This window comes from Actinia tenebrosa, unplaced genomic scaffold (assembly GCF_029948245.1).
Source record: "Actinia tenebrosa isolate PJP-AT-01 unplaced genomic scaffold, QUT_ActTen_1.0 PGA_scaffold13__45_contigs__length_12533684, whole genome shotgun sequence".
NCBI lineage: Eukaryota > Metazoa > Cnidaria > Anthozoa > Actiniaria > Actiniidae > Actinia > Actinia tenebrosa.
This window is the reverse complement of record NW_028292573.1, coordinates 3,699,948-3,717,985: the sequence shown is the minus strand read 5'-3', so window position 1 is coordinate 3,717,985 and position 18,038 is coordinate 3,699,948. Positions and strand designations below refer to the sequence as shown.

Genomic DNA, 18,038 nt, shown 5'->3' with positions numbered 1-18,038 from the left:
TTTTAATTAAAAGAAATCTACAAGTTTTAGTACAAATGAACAATGCTAGCAAATCATCGAAGAAAAGAGAGAAAAGTCGCAAAGACATATCCTGGTAAAAAAACTATTTCTGTTTTGATTGGAAACATAGGGTATATAATATAGGTTCACAAGTGGAAAAAACTTCACGCTTTCATGTTGTTTGATGCAAATTTGTGAACCTAATTTGCATATCGTACCAATAAAAAATAAATATCGTTTTAAAAAACGTTTTTAAAATGTTTAAAAAGGCTCAACATGCTTACTTAAAGGCAAAACCGGTATTTAATGACTTGTTTGATATACTCAGTTAGTTTTGGTTCCAAACTTGGTCTTTTTTCATCGCACCGGCAATTATCGGTTTTGCTTAACCTGGCGAAATTTAATGAATTGCCGACTTCTTGTACGGAGCGTAAACAAGAGTACCCACAAATTTTATTTCATAAGTTTGTAGACTGGTGTTAGTGCATTTGAGCTATGATAGACTAAACTCTAGGTTAGGTCCCACTTTCGAGAAAATCGCCTTCAACTGCAGGTATTTTAGCGCCTAACGCGTTTAGGAATTTTAGTATATATATTTAAATAATCATATCTCAGTGAAAATTTTATTAAATTTAATCTTTAAAACTTTTAATTATAACCAAAGGTTATAAAATTCATGTGTAAAAATTTTCAGTTGATTCAAGTTAGTAAAAAAATTTTGGCGGCGCCCGATATGTACAGCTTAATCGCAGCTTTCCCGACGGTGAATTTGTAAGTTTTGAGGTGTCATCGAAAACCGTCTCGTAAAGTACCTAAAAATCCGAATTGATACCAAATAAATGTGATAATTGTTCATTGCATATAATAGTGGACTTTTACTAAGAAAATCAGGAAAATCGGTGATGGGTCAAATTTTGCCTTATCCGTTCTTACGCGGACAGCCTCTTAATAAGTAATATATTAAAGATATTAATATTATTTTGATAGTTGTGACTTTTAAAATTTTTATAAAAAGGTTTTCTTTGGATATACCATTCATAATTTATAGCATTCGAGGCAATATTTCGAAATATTGAGTTGGCTGCCGAGTTGGCTGCTAATTTCAGCCCGGTACTTCCAATTCTTCGAGCACTTCGGAAGACTTCAGTGACTCGAGACAACCCTCTATTTCGTGACAGCAATTACACTCTTGAGGTTTTTGAAGTAAGTCTTTCTTGCAATGACCGCATCTACACCTAAAAGAGGAAACGTTTAGATTTGCGAGTTAGTAAAAAAATCAAAACGAAACTAAATATTTTGCAAAAAGAGTGAGCTTGTAGCTAGATCTTGATAGTTACGTACCAAGCGCTATTCGGCGTGACGCCATCAAATCTTTCTTGAAGCTTTTCATTTCTCTTCTCGATCTTTGAAATTTCTTCGTTATATTCACTGAGCCAGTCCGCATCAGCAAGTGGTTCTGAAGAATATGGTCCTACCAATTCGTGAGATTCAGACCTGGGGTAGCTATCATCTGACTCGTGTGTTTCAGCATGTTGATGGCATTCGTCCTCAATTTCTCCATCCTCTTCCTCTGAATATATACTTGAAATCTCGCTTTCAGAGCTGCAATCACTCCCGTAATAGTTCGTAGCCATCTTGTGAAATTATATATTGAAATTTATGTTTTTTGAAGGAATGAAAGTCACTAACGGGTCAATGTTTACAATACTTTGTCTACTCGTATCCTTGACAATCGCTTTTCTCGGTTCTCGAATTTACGTCACTAGTTACCAGTCTCCTAAAACACGGCCAACACGACTGGGCGTCGCCAGAAATCTAACTTTGAAGGCTGATTTCGAGGTGAAAAAAATTCGAAATCGAAAAAATTTTTTTGGAATATTTATTTATATCATCTAGAGATGCCAAAACCGTAAAAAAATTCTAGACCTGATATACACTTTAAGAGCTATAAAAGTTTTAATCTTTAAAAAGATGTTTTCATAGTATTTTGCTTATCAAAACAATGGTATTGTCACGATGAGAGATATTGATGGGTTGCATACATTCCCAAGAGAGTTAAAAGTCAATAGCATGGCTGCCATTGTGGTACCGTTGATAATGGATGCTAATGAGAAATTTTTTTGTTAAATGGTACCAACATGGCCGCGATGACGTAACGTGCAAACGAAAAATAAAGTTGAAGTTTAGGCAAATAAACATGATTCTCTATCAAATTATAAACACATATAAAGTAATAATAAGAGAAAAGAATTTGGCAATACCCTCGTAATGCTTGAACTGTTTCGTTGTATTTCCATTCCCAAGCATACATCTTTACAGCTCGTATTCCACAGATGATCTCACTCATTACTGCCAATCGCTTGTCTGTGACTTTGGCTTGCTCAAGGCGAATGTTAGTATACAGTTGTGTGAGTAGTAAATTTATGATGATCAAGACTAGCATCAATAGGAGGCAAGACAAGGACGGCCAACCAACCAATAAAGGTAGAAGTACGACTACAGCAAGGAAACCAAATGGAATCAATAGTGTTTCCGCCAATGATACGCCCAATTCATCCATTCTTTTGGCATCGTTGGACACTAGATTCACTATATGACCGGTTGTGAACTTGGAGAGATCGCTACGTCTAGATTCAGTTATCTGTGTCAATAAAATAACGACAGTAAGATTATGATAAATCCATCTGATTCCGGCTTTACCCCCTTTATCACCTCACCTTTTTATGGATCAAACCTATAACAGCACTTTTCAACCTCACACCCATCAACACAGCCAAGTAATCAGAATGATGATAGAAGAACACCTTAATCAGACTTGGAATCCCAATGCTAGCAACTATACCAACAGCGTAGGTCTGATCCATGTGGGATCCTTCTTCTAAGAACTTTAGATAAAACCACACTGATACTACCAAAGTTATCCCCATGGCTTCATCTATCAGTTTCAAAGCGGTAAAGAGAAGGACATCTCGAAGGAATAGTTTGAACATGGCCTTCCAAAGTCGGGGTTTCCTGCCTCTCTTCTTAGCGCAGTTAATCTCTTCCATCCATAACCCGTGTAACTTGGCCACTAGATCTTGTGCCTTGTTTTCGTCAGACAGCTCCAACAGATCGTCATCAGTTAGAGGTCGCTGGTATCCCAGTTTCAGGATCCCATTTAACCAGGTAAAGAAAAGATAGGAGAGAAGACCAGCTTTTAACGTCTTGGATCCGGCTTCAGAGGCAAGCCGTTGATATTTTCCACCCATTTATCATTTACGGATTTCCCTCAGGATGATCTTAAATACAAAAGAAGGTAAAACGTGAAGTCTTTTAGAGAGATTAGGATCAAGTGGCTCAGTTGAACGAATTGCCAGGGAGACATACAACAAATGGTTTAGTATTTTATTTCTTTCAAGAGAAAGAAGGAAGACAACCAGTCGAAAAAAGAACTTGTTAAATCATATACGTGTTGGGAAATATGCAGAAATATAAAACTCCCTCAGTAGAGATAGATTATGCATGTTTGCATGCAACACTGAGTCTGAATGGCTGTCAAATAATCCCATCCATAACTGATCCCATCGGTTATCCACTGCACATCGGTGTCCATAATAAATAACTTTTGAAAGGTAAAAAACCCAGAGACATATACTTCAAAAATAACAAGTTTTGACACGGGAAAACGTGTCAAATATGCTGGGCACATTGGGTACTTTGAATAGAGTAGAAGACTATTTGGGATTTAGTCATTGTAAGACAGAAGAAAGTCCGTGGACTCGGTTTGAATATTTTTTTACGGTCAAATTGAACCAGCATAAACGAGTCTTGGTCGCAAACCCCAAAGCAAGCCTCCGTCTTTCTGAGAACCAGTGTTATGGTGGCTCCATCGGCTCAAAAACACCACACAAAACATTATTGAACAGAAGATTCTCCATCTACAGATAAAGTTTGGTCTCGAAAATTTACCTCAGAATACCCTGCGAGCATAGTCTCCTTTACCTTCCCCCGAGTGAGAGAAAGGCAAGAAAACTCTTTCCTTTCTCTCACTCGGGGGAAGGTAAAGGAGACTTTGCTCGCAGGGTAACCTCAGAATGGAAATATTATGAAAAACCTATCTCTTTCCCTACGCTTCTTAGTAAATTTGCCCCCCAAACAATATGGCGTCGGAAACCGTGAAAGGAACTATAAATAAACTAATATAAAACTCGTGTGAGTACTCTTTTATGTAAGTTATGACGCAGTAAATTCCTCGTCCACCCACTCGTTGAAGGTTTCGGCATGAAAATCCCTTTTTCATAAAAATATTCGACTAGAAATAGATACTTTTAGCTAACCAAAACAAAAATCATTACTTTAGTTAATACAATAACATATAACTCGTGCGGGTACTGTTACTAAAACAAGGAACGGCCTGAAACCACCTGAAACCACCTAGAACCACCTGAAACGACCTGAAACGACCTGAAACCGTCTTGAAACCACCTGAAACCAGCCAAAACATTGAATCTCCTTCGAGTTTGTCGTCCAGTTTGTGTATCTTATTGACTTTTATCGATCGATCGAGTGTTTGTTTTCCTTGGAAGGGATGTACTTCATGGTAGAATGTCATATAGTCGCTCATACGTATAGTCTCCCATAGAAGTATTCCACACTTATACCTCACCTCTCCCTTGCTATGATTACCTATTCCTAGCTATGATCAACCGTCCCTACCTATGATCAACTGTTCCTAGCTATGATCAACTGTCACTAGCTATGATCAACTATCCCTAGCTATTTTCACCATTCTCTACTAATGGTTTCCTGTACCTATATATAGATTAACTTCCCCTAATGAACTTTAAAACTTGCAGGCAACATGGCTGAATTACGTTTAGCAGGGGCTTATCCAGGATTTGTCATGGGGGGGGCGGGGCGTGGGGGTCACAACATACCAAATTGTCACTATGACATCAAATCACATAATGCATCAACGGTCAGATGATTTATCTTTGGCTTTGAAAATGGGGTCACAGGCACCCCTGAGCCCCCTAGATAGGCCTATGTTAAGTTTAACAAATTTACACGTTAAAGTATGTAAAAAAAATGTTCAAATTGTAATCATAGCTAGGGACAGTTGATGACAGCTAGGGATAGTTGAAAATAGCTAGGGACAGTTGATGACAGCTAGGGGCAGTTCAAAATAGCAAGAGATAGTTGAAAATAGCTAGGGATAGTTGATCATAGCTAAGGGATAGTTGATCATAGCTAGTGACAGTTGATCATAGCTAGGAACAGTTGATCATAGGTAGGGACGGTTGATCATAGTTAAGAACGGGTAATCAAAGCAAGGGAGAGGTGAGGTATAAGTGTGGAATACTTTTATGGGAGACTATACATATGAGCGACTATATGATATTCTACCATAAAGTACATCCCTTCCAAGGAAAATAAACACTCGATCGATCGATAAAAGTCAATAAAATACACAAACGTGACGACAAACTCGATGGAGATTCAATGTTTTGGCTGGTTTCAGATGGTAAACCATCGAGTTAATTTTTCATGGCTTGGCTGACGTCACTTCCGTCCGTCCGGGCGTGTACACAACACAGGAATCTCACTTGATGTCAAATCAAAACTACTCACAAATGCGGCTCCCAAGTGCACAGAAAAAATCGCTTTAGGACAAGTTATAGACCAAAACCAATTAAAAAAAACATTTTCATGTAGTCAAAGATGGATCAAGAAGTGTTCTTCAAGAATTCAGGTGTGTGTTTTTTAGCAAACAATCGTATATATATATATTTTTGACAAGCATTTTTCTAAACGAATCGACAATTCAAAGACTTTCTCTCAAAACTTTTTATATTTCTATCAATAAGCTTAATTTATTACAATGCTGGAGGAAATATAACACGAAGAGCATATTACAACAAATATTCGTCTAGCTTTATTTAGCTTTGTAAATCTTTAACAATTCGGTTGTTTTTAACCAGCTATCGCATGTCTTTCGTTCAAGAAAAATTCAGCTTTGTTTGCCTCCTATCGCGTGTCCCATCGGCAAAACAAAGCTGAAGACTTTCATTCAATAATTTTATATCTTTCTACAGATAATTTATTTAATCATTGAATGAAATATGAATGTTTACCAAATATTCAACTGTTTATTAAGCTGTTCGAGCAAAAAATGAGCTAAATTTGTGTTGATGAAAGATGTTATTGTATAAAGACCTACTAGACTTTCTCTAAAAAGCTAAAAAATATTCAAAAACATTTACAAACGCCAATTTACTTACAAAGAAATGAGTCATTTTGTATTTTGCATTGACTTTTGCATTATTTTCTATTTTGTCTCAGTTGTTCTTGTCAAGTTTAAATGAATGTAGCTTTGTTTTTGGAAAACTGTAAAAGACCTAATTAAGTAAACCTCATTTTTTGCTCACCTTAACCAGTTTTCAAGTCTGTTTTTTGGACTTGATTTGTCCTAAATCTCCAGATTTTCGATTTCAATGAAAGACATCCGAGGTAAATTTCACTAAACTTGATATTGTATTGGATTATCTGTAGTTAGCTTTAGTTTTTCTTTAAGTAAAAGAGATTCAAAGCCTAAAACTGTCGGCCTTGGAAAACTTTGTCGAAGAATCTTCCAAGAACAAAACTAGCCCCTGGGGGTGGTGGTGAGTTGTATACAAAATTCCTAAGTGGGAGAGTATACTCGCGCAAAAAAAAAACAAAAAAACAAACGATGTAGTGCATTTCGATTCGATTTCACTGCATGGTTTTTATTATGGGAGAAATTATCTTCATCTCGAATAAAAAATAATTGAAGATTTTTTCCCCTATCTTACACCTTTTGCTGTTCATTAACAGAAAATGTACATTCATTTGTGCCAATAGTTGTATCAATAACGTGTAATGTACTTTCATCAACACCACAAGTAACATCATTAGCGCGGATCAACTTTCAATAACGATATTTGAATATGCGTGTACATTCATAGGCATCAATGGACAATCAATAGCGCGTTTGTACATTCATATGCGCGGATTGTATTTTCTTGTGCGCGAAATTCAACTTCAATAACACCAAATGACAAACAATTGCATTTATGGACAATCATTTACCCAAAAGTGAAAATTCATTAGTGCTATTAGCATAATCATTGACAATCTATAATGCGTTTGGACAATCATGAAGGTCAATGTTATATTCTATAGCGTGGTTCGACAAACATTTGCATGATTCGAATGAACAATGAGAGAAATAAAACAATCATTAGCGATTTTTGTTTATCACTTTAAAACGTATAAAAAAACTCAGGTAACTGCCTCCATAATAGCGGCTGCGTAGGAGAATAGCAGTTAGCTCACTTAAAGCAGCAATCAAAGCCGACCTCAGCCGTCCAGAGATCCAACAACATACGAACGATCAGGCTGAGGCAAGACGACAAGGGATTGCTCTAGGTCACTATAGAACGCAGTTGCTAATGGAAGGGCTCCAGAGAAATGTGGCAACTATCACTATCGCTAAATGTGATCAGTGATTCAGTTATATGCAAACGTATTTGCCACGATGTATAAATGGCGAAGAAATTAAAGGCTAAAATAGATAAAAAATCGCTAATGATTGTTTTATTTCTCTTATTGTTCATTCGAACCATGCAAATGTTTGTCGAACCACGCTATAGAATATAACATTGACCCTCATGATTGTCCAAACGCATTATAGATTGTCAATGATTATGCTAATAGCACTAATGAATTTTCACTTTTGGGTAAATGATTGTCCATACATGCAATTGTTTGTCATTTGGTGTTATTGAAGTTGAATTTCGCGCACAAGAAAATACAATCCGCGCATATGAATGTACAAACGCGCTATTGATTGTCCATTGATGCCTATGAATGTACACGCATATTCAAATATCGTTATTGAAAGTTGATCCGCGCTAATGATGTTACTTGTGGTGTTGATGAAAGTACATTACACGTTATTGATACAACTATTGGCACAAATGAATGTACATTTTCTGTTAATGAACAGCAAAAGGTGTATTTTTACCCTTCAGCTTCATTCAAATTGTTCTCCCTGTGACTTCCGTATCGGGAGCTCCGCTTTTATATGTATATGTATATTTATATGTAAGAGCCAATGTTGGATAATCGTGAATTCCAGTGTGACGTGTGAGGTAGTCGATGCTTCGATGGATAATCAATCAAACAAAGTCTTCGCCAAATAGCCGGCACGAAGTACTCTCATTTTAGGTCGAATTTTGAGAGCGTTAAAATGATCCAATGAAAATGAAACTTTGGTATTATGATGCTAACATATTGTGGTTAATGTTGCGAAAATAGGAAAAAAATTCATCGGGCCGTTTTCATCAAGCTACATTTATGCTAGTATTATAATAAATTAGCTGCAAAATACGGCTCATAGTGACCTCAAGTCTATCGGATATTTTGGAAAATCAAATGGCTCTATTTCTTTTAATTTTCTTGTCATTATTCTACATATTATATTTACTCTACTATATAAAGCGCGATTTCAAGACTTAGGTCAAAATATGGAGAAAAAGAGCAGTGAAGCAAAACCACCAACGCTGACTAGCGGCTGTGAGTTAAATGCGATTTTCGTGAAAACTTGTTCGTTCTATCCTTCTATTAAAACCTGGGAAAGTTTTATTTTCTAATGATTTGTTTGCGTCCGCGAATATAGATCGTTTTCACGTGTCGTCATCAATTTCCGGTCGCCATATTGGTGTACCTCGATAGCGTGACTATGCAAAAACATGTGTGTAACAATCATGCCATGACTAGCGAAGTGCTCTGAATAATATGGAATATGTTGCCGGCGAAAAGGAAAAAAAAGAGTTTAGCGAAAATTTATCTTCAATACCTCTATCTGAGTATGCCAAGAAGCTGGAAACTCGAGTGAAACGGCGTTATCTTGATAAAATTTCGTCGATTGGAATCGACCCCGTGTTAGTTGACAGCAACCTTTTTGAGCCGGACTGTTTACCTCCAGTAGAATCTACAGATCTGCTATTTTATCTCGTCCTAGAAACAAGTTTCTACACAAACCAACAGTTTAAAGCTTTTCGTAGTCTGGAAGCTTATAATCAGATGGTCTCCGGATTTATTGCAAGCGTAGAAGGCCACATCATTTCTGACAAGTTTGTTGTTGTCGCGAAGGTGAGACATTCTCAGCGAATGAACGATGCTCTGATCCCAGTATGGATAATCACAGAAAAACAGGGGAACATAATTTCTTGTCACTGTTTAGGTTGTAAAGCGGGTCTTGGTGAGTCGTGTTCTCACGTAGCTAGCGTACTATTTTACCTAGAAGCCTGGACGAAAATAAACGGCAAGTTATCCTGTACCCAAGTAAAGTGCACGTGGATTTTGCCAACCTACGTGAAACAAGTTGATTATGCTAGAGTACGAGATATCAATTTTACTTCTGCACGAAAAATGAAGACGGACTTAGAGAAAAAAATCGATTATCATAACGATATTCCCAGTCAAAGCAAGTCAACACAAGTTTTAGGAACATTTAAGTCTTCTTCAAAAGAATGCAAAGCTCCTACAGAACCGGAAATGGATGCTTTCTACGCGGAAATCAACAAGAGTCAAAACAAGGCCGTGGTTCTAAGCTTGATTTCTCCATACTCAAGTAGCTTTGTGCTGAAAAGCAGATCTGTTCCAACAGTAAATGATCTTTGTAAAAAGGAATACTTAGATCTATCATATCCAGAGCTTATAAAGGTCTGTCAAGGCATAAAGATTGAAATTTCAAAAAATCACATAGAACAAATTGAGAGAGATACCTTAAAACAGTCAAAAGGACATAACTTTTTCAAACACAGAGCTGGAAGAATTGGAGCTTCTCAAAGTAAGGCTGCATGCCACTCAGATCCTGCTTTGCCCTCCCTGTCTCTAATACAATCAATTTGTTACCCAGAGCTAGCCAAGTTTACTACTAAAGCCACTGTTCATGGTTGTAAACATGAGGAAGATGCTATCAAGGCCTATGAACAAATAATGAAAGGGAAGCACACCAATTTCAAGGTTCAGAAGTGTGGTCTGTTTATCAATGAAGCTTATCCATATATACATGCGACACCTGACTTCTTATGTTCTTGTGACTGTTGTGGAGAAGGATGTGGGGAGGTGAAATGCCCTTTTTGCATTGAGGACTGTGACTTTAATAGCTATCTATCAAAGTCATCATGTTGTCTACTAAAAGATAACAATGAAATGTTTACCCTTAAGCATGATCACCAGTATTACTATCAAGTTCAGCAGCAGCTGTTTACTTTACACAAAGATTACTGTGACTTTGTTGTATGTGCATTTGGAGATGATGGGAGTACGACACTTGTCCAGCCGAGAATATTCCCAGACAAAGAACACTGGGAAATTGCATTGCCAAAGCTCACCACTTTTTGGAGAACCTGTGTCTTACCTGAAGTGCTTGGAAAATGGTCCACTAGAAGGCATACTTCAAAAAGAAGTGAGCCAACAGCAAGTGGGGCTATTTGCTTTTGTAGAACTGCCCAAGATAGATCATGTGTCTGTTGTGCCAACCCCATGTGCCCAATCAGTACATTTCATCTTTCATGCTTGGGACTGACAACCACATCCAAAACATGGTACTGCCCAAATTGCAGATTGTTACCTGAATTCAAAAACTCTAAAGGCAAGTCCCAATCAAGCAAGAAAAAAATAGCATCTTCTAAAGCCTTGGCCCTGGATGATATCTGTATATGCAAGAGCAAGGCAAAGAATACAGATAAGCTTATTGAGTGCCATAACCCTGTGTGCAAAAATGGAACATTTTTTCACTTGGCCTGTTTAAGCCTTAAACGTATGCCAAACAATGCTAATTCCACATGGTCATGCCCAGATTGTAAAAAGAATCAAGCACAATCTAATAAGAAAAAAGGAAGTGGAAGTGTCAACTTTGTCAAACAAATCCAAGGAACCAACAGCAGTGTGAGTGACAAACAAAAGCCACTTGGAAAGCTTACACAGTCAGAGTTTGACCTTATTGCATCTCCAACAGGATGGTTAGACTGTTCTGTGATCCAAGAAGCACATGTACTGTTTATGAAAGTCAACAGCAATGTAAGTGGTTTCCAAAGACCAACCCTTGGTCCTGTCAGACAGTTCAATGTTGTTACTGGTGATTTCATTCAGATAGTGCATTTGAATAACAATCACTGGGCATGCTTAACATCTATTGGCTGTCTTCCTGGGTATGTTAACCTGTTAGACAGCATGACATCACCAATTTCGCAAGAGATAATTGAGCTCACGAAGAATTTGCTTGGTCCAAATTTCAAGAATATCACTCATATACCTGTACAGCAACAGCAAAATGGGAGTGATTGTGGTGTGTTTGCCATTGCATATGCCACATGCCTAGCCTATGGTAAAACTCCAGTTGTGAAGTTCATCATTCCAAGGATGCGGCCACATTTGCTGAGTTGTCTTAAAGCTGGTCATTTGACACTTTTCCCTACCACTTGAACTTCTTGAGGCATTTATTTTGGAATAAAAATTATTGCCTATTTCTTTAATTTCATGAGACATTTATCTCTAAAGGTTTAACTATAAGAGTTAATTATGAAATACAATGACCTAAAAAAGTTAGTGTTCATGCTATTAGAAAATTTCAAAAAAGCATATGTACATGTTATGATACTTAATCATATACAAAGATTTCTAAAGATAGATTGTGTTGGAGTTGCGATGAAAGTGTGCATGCCTAATTCAAACTTTCACATGCCTACATGTATTTCACATTTCCATCACAACTTCAGTGATCCGCCTTAGCTTGACCACATTAGTTTTATCCCACGAAAACATATTGATAAAATTTTCAATAAAACTCAGCCCTCCATACTCAACTGAAACACGCTGTATGTTAACATTTTAAAAAGTATTGTGTAGTAATGCATCAGGGGTAATAGTAACATTTGCTGCATTAATTTACAGAGAAATGATTGTGAGCCCCAATTCTCATTCAAAACATGTTACATTGTCTACGAACAATGGCTCACAATATATTTCTCTGGTTTTAATCAATCAAATGCAACTATTCCAGGGCACAAGTTTACGAGAGCAGCACATACATTAATTATACGGTCAATCATTGGTTTTGAATCTTCGTTGGAATCATTAGGGTTGCACTGAAGGAAATCTATGGGTAGAATGCCAGAAAATATTGTGTACTTTCGCCGAAGAAGTCCAATGACTCTCTCCACATGAATACGTACATTAGCAATGCCACGTGTTTGCTCCACATCAACAGGATCAAGTTGGTCTTTTCCCCTGGTGAACGCAGGGATGGCAAGCTGTGCACGGTGAAACATTAGGCTTTCTTGAATAGTGAAGCCTCTGTCTGCAAGGACTAGATCTCCAGGTACTAGCATCTTCATTAAACCACAGTTCTCTGTCAGGAACTTGTCAGAAGTTCTTCCTCCCCAGGCTTTTGAAACAAAGGAGATACTTCCTTGTGGTGAAATGCCAATGAGTATTTTCACTGTATTGTGGTGCTTATAAGAAGAAAAAGTTTGTGCACGGGCATAAAGGTTTGAAGGTCTGTTAATAAAGACCTCAAAACAGTCAATGATAACAGTGGTTTTGTTACCAAAGGAAAAGTGAAAACTTTGGGGCATGGTACGGTGCAAATCTTCCCTTTCTGGCCAGTGGATTAATGGTTGTAATCTTATATCCAAAGCTACCATCCAGGAAGAAAAAATTCTTGAGACTGTAGATAAAGACACCGAAAATCGATAGCTTAGATCTTGAAATGGCATGTTAAGTTTGAGTTTCATCAGTGTCATGGCAAATTCTTGAAACTGTGTCAGGCTTTGAGTCCTTCGGTTTACGTGTGGTGAAACGTGTTTAAAAACTGTGTTTAATATATCAAAAGAGGGTAATCCAGTGTAGAAGGAGACTTTGTCATCATTATTTTCAAAGTCATAACAGTCAAATGGCTTATTATCGTCCAGCTTAAGAGACTCGAAAAGATATTCAAACTCATCGGTTTGTGTACCTGCTTGGGAGATTTTTGCTTCCTCTGTCTGAGTGGCAGCATCCTTTTGTTCTGAATCATCTTCTTCTGGTGTACAGAAGTCAATATTCAAAACTTCAGTACCTGGTTCATTCAGTTTCTTTCGCTTTGCCAACAGCTCTTCGTCACTAGTGTGTTCAGTGTCAAACGGCAAAGACCTCTTTTGCTCGCGATTTCTCGCTCTCTCGCTTCTCTTTGCCGCTGTTTCCAGATTTGAACGCTGCTTTTTCTTGTGTCCTAATTGAAGAGTTGGAACCCAGTCTATGTTGTATTTATCCCAAGGTTTCGCAGCCCTTCCACTTACGAAGTGTTTGCCACATACTCGATCATTCTCGATAATCGCCTCCGTCAGATCATCTCGGCTTATAGCTGTGATCCACCTCGATCGCCTTTCTTCTGACAAATATTTAGCTTCTTCCCCTTGACTAGTAACGATAGAAGGTACTCTTGCAAAATAAACTCCTTTATCTCTTCCACTTTTCGATGCGCAGCCAACAATCATACATAAAACCATCTTCACACTCAAGACGCTCTTGGTTTGTTTACACTTTTGGTACACCAATATGGCGGCTAGCAACGGTTGTCAAGTGATTTGGTCACGTGCGTGAAAACGATCTATTGCGCTTCGAAGTTGAAAGGTAGCGCGCCGGCATTATCCAATCAAGCCACCTTAAATCCTCATACAGATCTCCCGCTCATATTGTATATATTAAGTATTTATAATTTATTTAGTCATATATTCATATTTAAGTTGTATATAGTGTCCCCAATTAGTAGTCTTTTCAGTCGGCTATTTTTCTTAAATTGACACTTAAATAAAGTTATGTTATTATTATTATTACTATTATTATTATTAGATGATGTAAAAGCTGAGAAGAGTGTGTAGGATGTGAGAATGATTACCCAAGTCATGGGACCATGCCTGCTGCATGACTGGCGATCATGATATGATATATATGAGACTTGTGCGAGCAGTTTGTTAAACGTTTAGACTTACCTATGACGGATGAATGGGATGCTTTTGCACTGAACCTGCCAAGTATAAACTCTAGTGTGGCAGAGATGATAGCGAGCGATTCGATATCATTCCCTGGTATAACATTCTCTGGTGGATTCTGTAAATGAGATGTGTGATTCCAAGCAGAAAGGTCACTCACTGTCCTCAGAAATACTTGATGAGTTTGTATACACTATTATAATGAATTGAATAAAATCAATCTTTTCGTAGATTGATCATGATGAGAATAAGTGTTGTGTCTGACTTCGAGGGATAAAGACATGGGTTGTGGGTGTTTAAGTTCCTTCCCTAATCTTAACCTCCAAAACATTTTCAAACTGAAAGCTCGCTGTGTTCTCGCGTGTTGTGATGGAAAAGTGATCATTGAAAATTCACAGATTGATTGAGACCAACCGTTTGAAAAACTGCATTACTGGTACAAGATCAAGGAGGGAGTCTCGGATGCGTCAATGCCTTATACCATGCTGCCAAAAAGAAAAATAAGAAAATCACGAGAGAGGTTCAAGAATGGTTAAAAGGGCAGAGGGTGTATTCTCTCCACAGACTTGTTCAGAAACATTTCCGTAGAAATCGCGTGATAGTCGGATCAATAGACGCAGTCTGGGAATTGGATTTGGCCAGTTGACATACCAATCCCTCAAGAAATACAATAGCAATTACAGATATATGCTCAGCTGTATTGATGTGCTGTCGAAGTATGCATGGGTGGTTCCCATCAGACAAGAGCGGCCCGACTCTAGTCAAAGCCTTCAAACAGACATTAGATGAATCGGAGCGTAAAGCCCAAAAGATTCATTCTGACCGTGAAAGTGAATTTACGAATCGATTATTCCAGTCGTTTTTAAAAGAAAAGAACATTGGATCTTATACCTATAACTCAAACATCAAAGGCTCTACTTCACGTGGAAAGGAACCCTAAAATATTTAGATGTGTTACCTGATATTGTAGATGCATACAATAATTCCTATCATAGGAGTATTAAGAAAGCCCCAGCCTTGGTGAATGAGAACAATGAAAATAAAGTGTGGCGAACTTTGCATAGAAATACGTTGATGAGAAGACCACCCTATAAATTTAAGATAGGAGATGAAGTGCGCATATCCAAGTCTAAGAAACTGTTTGAGAAAGGTTATCAAGCTAACTGGAGCGAGGAAATGTTTACTATTTCGAAGCGCATCCCTCGTAATCCGCCAGTTTATAATTTGAAAAAATTTGACGGGGATGCGTTAGAAGGAACCTTTTATGAACGAGAACTACAACGAGTAAACACTGAAGGAGATCAAGAAGTGTAGGAGCACTTATCGAATACCCCGCAAATGATATGCAGTTGTCGAAAATCTTTGAAGAACGACGCTACAACAATAGATTTCATGGTCATTAAGTATGCGCATTGCGGTAATAGCTGGGTCTTGATTAGTGATATTGAATAAAGTTTAATATATTTTTAGGCACTGACTAAAACCGGAGCTCCCGATACGTATGTCACAGGGAGCCCAATTTGAATGAAACTGAAAGGCAAACCATAAAAAAATATCCAATTATTTTTATTCGAGATGAAGATAATGTATCCCATAATAAAAACCATGCATTGAAATCGAATCAAAATACACTACATTGTTTTCTTTGCGCGAGTATACTCTCCTACTTAGGAATTTTTTGCACAACTCACCACCAGCACCCCCAGGGGCTAGTTTTGTTCTTGGAAGATTCTTCGGCAAAGTTTTCCATGGCCGACATTTTTAAGCTTTGAATTCCTGTTTAATTTTGCATTTACTTTTCTCTATTGTCGACATTTTTTTTGGTTGGTTTTACTTTAAAAAGGAAAGATAACTATACAGATAATCCAACACATTATCAGGTTTAGTGAAATTTACCGTGGATGTCTTTCATTGAAATCGAAATTTTGGAGATTCCCGAAGTTTTTTTAGGACAAATCAAGACTATAAAACAGACTTGAAAATTGGTTAAGGTGAGCAAAAAATAAGCTTACTTACGTCTTTAGAAATAGCTTTCTTATCCTAATTCTCCATTAAAGTATTTTTTTTCTTTCATGTAAGCCTTAACTACTTTTCAAGATGCTTGAAAACTTAAGCTTACTAGATTTTGAGATTCGATCTTACCAGTTTTCGTCTGTGTTTTTATGTATGAGAAAGAACGACAAAAGATTTCAAAAACCAAAGTTTACATTCCGTTAATGACAAGAACAACTGAGGCAAAATAGAAAATAATGCAAAATGCAGTGCAAAATATACAAAATGACGAATTTCTTTGTCAGTAAATTGGCATTTGTAGATGTTTTTGAATATTTTTTAGATTTTTAAAGTGAAAGTATAGGTTTTTATACAATAGGATATCTCCACAACACGAATTTCAGCTCATTTGTATAATCATACTTGCTCGAACAGCTTAATTAACAGTTGAATATTTGGTGTCATTTTATAGTATTTGCATTCAATATTTAAATAAATTATCTGTAGAAAGATATGAAATTATTGAATGAAAGTCTTCTTTGGTTTGCCGATATAGGAGGCGAACAAAGCTGTATTTTTCCTTTTTCTTTCAAATTTCAAACATCAAACATACGATAGCTGCACGTACGTACGTACGGAAGTGACGTAGTAGTCAAGCCATGAAAAATCAACTTGATGGTTTACCATTTTTTCTTTAGTATGGTACTCCGCTTGGGAGCTCCGCTATAAAATCAAATGTTTTGTGTAGTATATTCATTTGACTCCTAACAATCATGACGTCAGTTTTGATGTATATCCAACCTAGACACTATTGCAGTGTTCACTCGGGCTTCGTTGAGGAAGAACGGCGCGAGAACGCCTGACTACGACATTTGTACCCCTAGATACAATTAGAAGAGATGCTGCAAAAGCACTTGAGTATTTCTTGCATAACAAAATAACGCTGCGCAGTGATTGCGTTACGTGATCTTGTTATAGTTAATATTCAAACATGCGTGACTTCTGCTTGCTGTTTTTTCTTTAGATAAATTTCTAAAGAATACAGTACCTTCAATTAATTGGTACTAAAACATCATTATGTTCATGTACATTTGTAAAATGGGTAACTTTTATCTAGTATGTCACAGTCACCAAGAGTATTTAACACGTCTTCTACTAAGCATGTGCAATTCCATACGTAATTCAAACCAATGTTCGCAATCGCTTGTACGATATAAACACAAATGGTTATTTGTGCAAAATCAAATCGTATTTTACGACTAACAGCAAAAACAAATAAATGAATCAGGATTTTTAACAAAAATGTTAGACTTACATATTTACTGTTCAAGTTGCTTTGCTGACTATGTTCCATACCCAATATGGCGATTTACTTGTCGTTTGCTTCACCTTTGAATTCTGCTCAAGGTGATTTTCTGTTATTTCAACATCTGAAGTGTTCATTTCAGCGTCATAGTTTTCTGCTGAGTCACTAGTCATAGTTTTGGCAGTCTTTTCGAGGTTTGTGCTCTCGAATATGGCTCATTTGTTACCTCGTGATGAGAACTAGTATGAATTTGGCTAGTAAGCTTACCTGTTTTCAAAGATTTCAACGCCTTCAAGCTATAAGATTCGTGGACCGACCCGTTCCGAAAAAGTTCTACATCTTTTAGTGTGGGCATAGCACTTTCCAAACATTCTTTACGCAACAACTTTATAATCGAACGAACCGAAGCAGAAGGAACTGAACGAAGGAAGCAGGAGATTCTCTTCCCCAGTTCCCAGCGACTCAGCTACGAACGCCAGGGAACATGACCCCCATTTTGGCGACCAAATACGACTAAAGAGAAAGGCCTGCATTTTTAGACTCGGGTTCCTGCGGAAGCCCGAGTAATAACACTCTGCCCGAATAGAGTGAAATTACCCGAGCGCGTGGATTTAGTGGGTGCTTTGGAAGTAGGGCTAGACTTCATTACCTTTCCCCACACCATCCAAGAAGACCTATTTAATGGTGGATTCCAACGC

General features: G+C 37.4%; 4 protein-coding genes across 4 annotated transcripts; 1 reads left to right on the top strand and 3 right to left on the bottom strand.

The window, feature by feature from the left end:
* Positions 1-1,025: 1,025 nt before the first annotated feature.
* Positions 1,026-1,783, bottom strand: LOC148911637 (uncharacterized). Its single transcript, XM_089029181.1, has 2 exons — positions 1,342-1,783; positions 1,026-1,235 (listed from the first exon to the last, which is right to left on the bottom strand). Exons 1-2 carry the CDS (start codon positions 1,632-1,634, stop codon positions 1,103-1,105), a joined length of 426 nt encoding a protein of 141 aa, XP_088885307.1. The 5' UTR covers positions 1,635-1,783; the 3' UTR covers positions 1,026-1,102.
* Positions 1,784-1,912: 129 nt separating this feature from the next.
* LOC116292165 (ATP-binding cassette subfamily C member 4) lies at positions 1,913-14,892 on the bottom strand. Its single transcript, XM_089029180.1, has 3 exons — positions 14,043-14,892; positions 2,718-3,278; positions 1,913-2,641 (listed from the first exon to the last, which is right to left on the bottom strand). Exons 2-3 carry the CDS (start codon positions 3,246-3,248, stop codon positions 2,105-2,107), a joined length of 1,068 nt encoding a protein of 355 aa, XP_088885306.1. The 5' UTR covers positions 3,249-3,278; positions 14,043-14,892; the 3' UTR covers positions 1,913-2,104.
* On the top strand, positions 8,685-11,882 carry LOC148911636 (uncharacterized). The gene has a single exon (XM_089028973.1). The coding sequence runs from the start codon at positions 8,800-8,802 to the stop codon at positions 11,494-11,496; it is 2,697 nt and encodes an 898-aa protein (XP_088885099.1). The 5' UTR covers positions 8,685-8,799; the 3' UTR covers positions 11,497-11,882.
* On the bottom strand, positions 11,522-13,655 carry LOC148911635 (uncharacterized). Its single transcript, XM_089028975.1, has one exon. It carries the CDS (start codon positions 13,557-13,559, stop codon positions 12,051-12,053), a length of 1,509 nt encoding a protein of 502 aa, XP_088885101.1. The 5' UTR covers positions 13,560-13,655; the 3' UTR covers positions 11,522-12,050.
* Positions 14,893-18,038: the final 3,146 nt, after the last annotated feature.

Coding starts and splice junctions, on each gene's coding strand:
- LOC148911635 (XM_089028975.1), bottom strand. CDS start 13,559: ATGGTTTTATGTATGATTGTTGGCTGCGCATCGAAAAGTGGAAGAGAT.
- LOC116292165 (XM_089029180.1), bottom strand. CDS start 3,248: ATGGGTGGAAAATATCAACGGCTTGCCTCTGAAGCCGGATCCAAGACG. Junction 2,642..2,717: donor TAGGTTTGATCCATAAAAAG/GTGAGGTGATAA, acceptor TTATTGACACAG/ATAACTGAATCTAGACGTAG.
- LOC148911636 (XM_089028973.1), top strand. CDS start 8,800: ATGGAATATGTTGCCGGCGAAAAGGAAAAAAAAGAGTTTAGCGAAAAT.
- LOC148911637 (XM_089029181.1), bottom strand. CDS start 1,634: ATGGCTACGAACTATTACGGGAGTGATTGCAGCTCTGAAAGCGAGATT. Junction 1,236..1,341: donor GTCACGCCGAATAGCGCTTG/GTACGTAACTAT, acceptor TTCCTCTTTTAG/GTGTAGATGCGGTCATTGCA.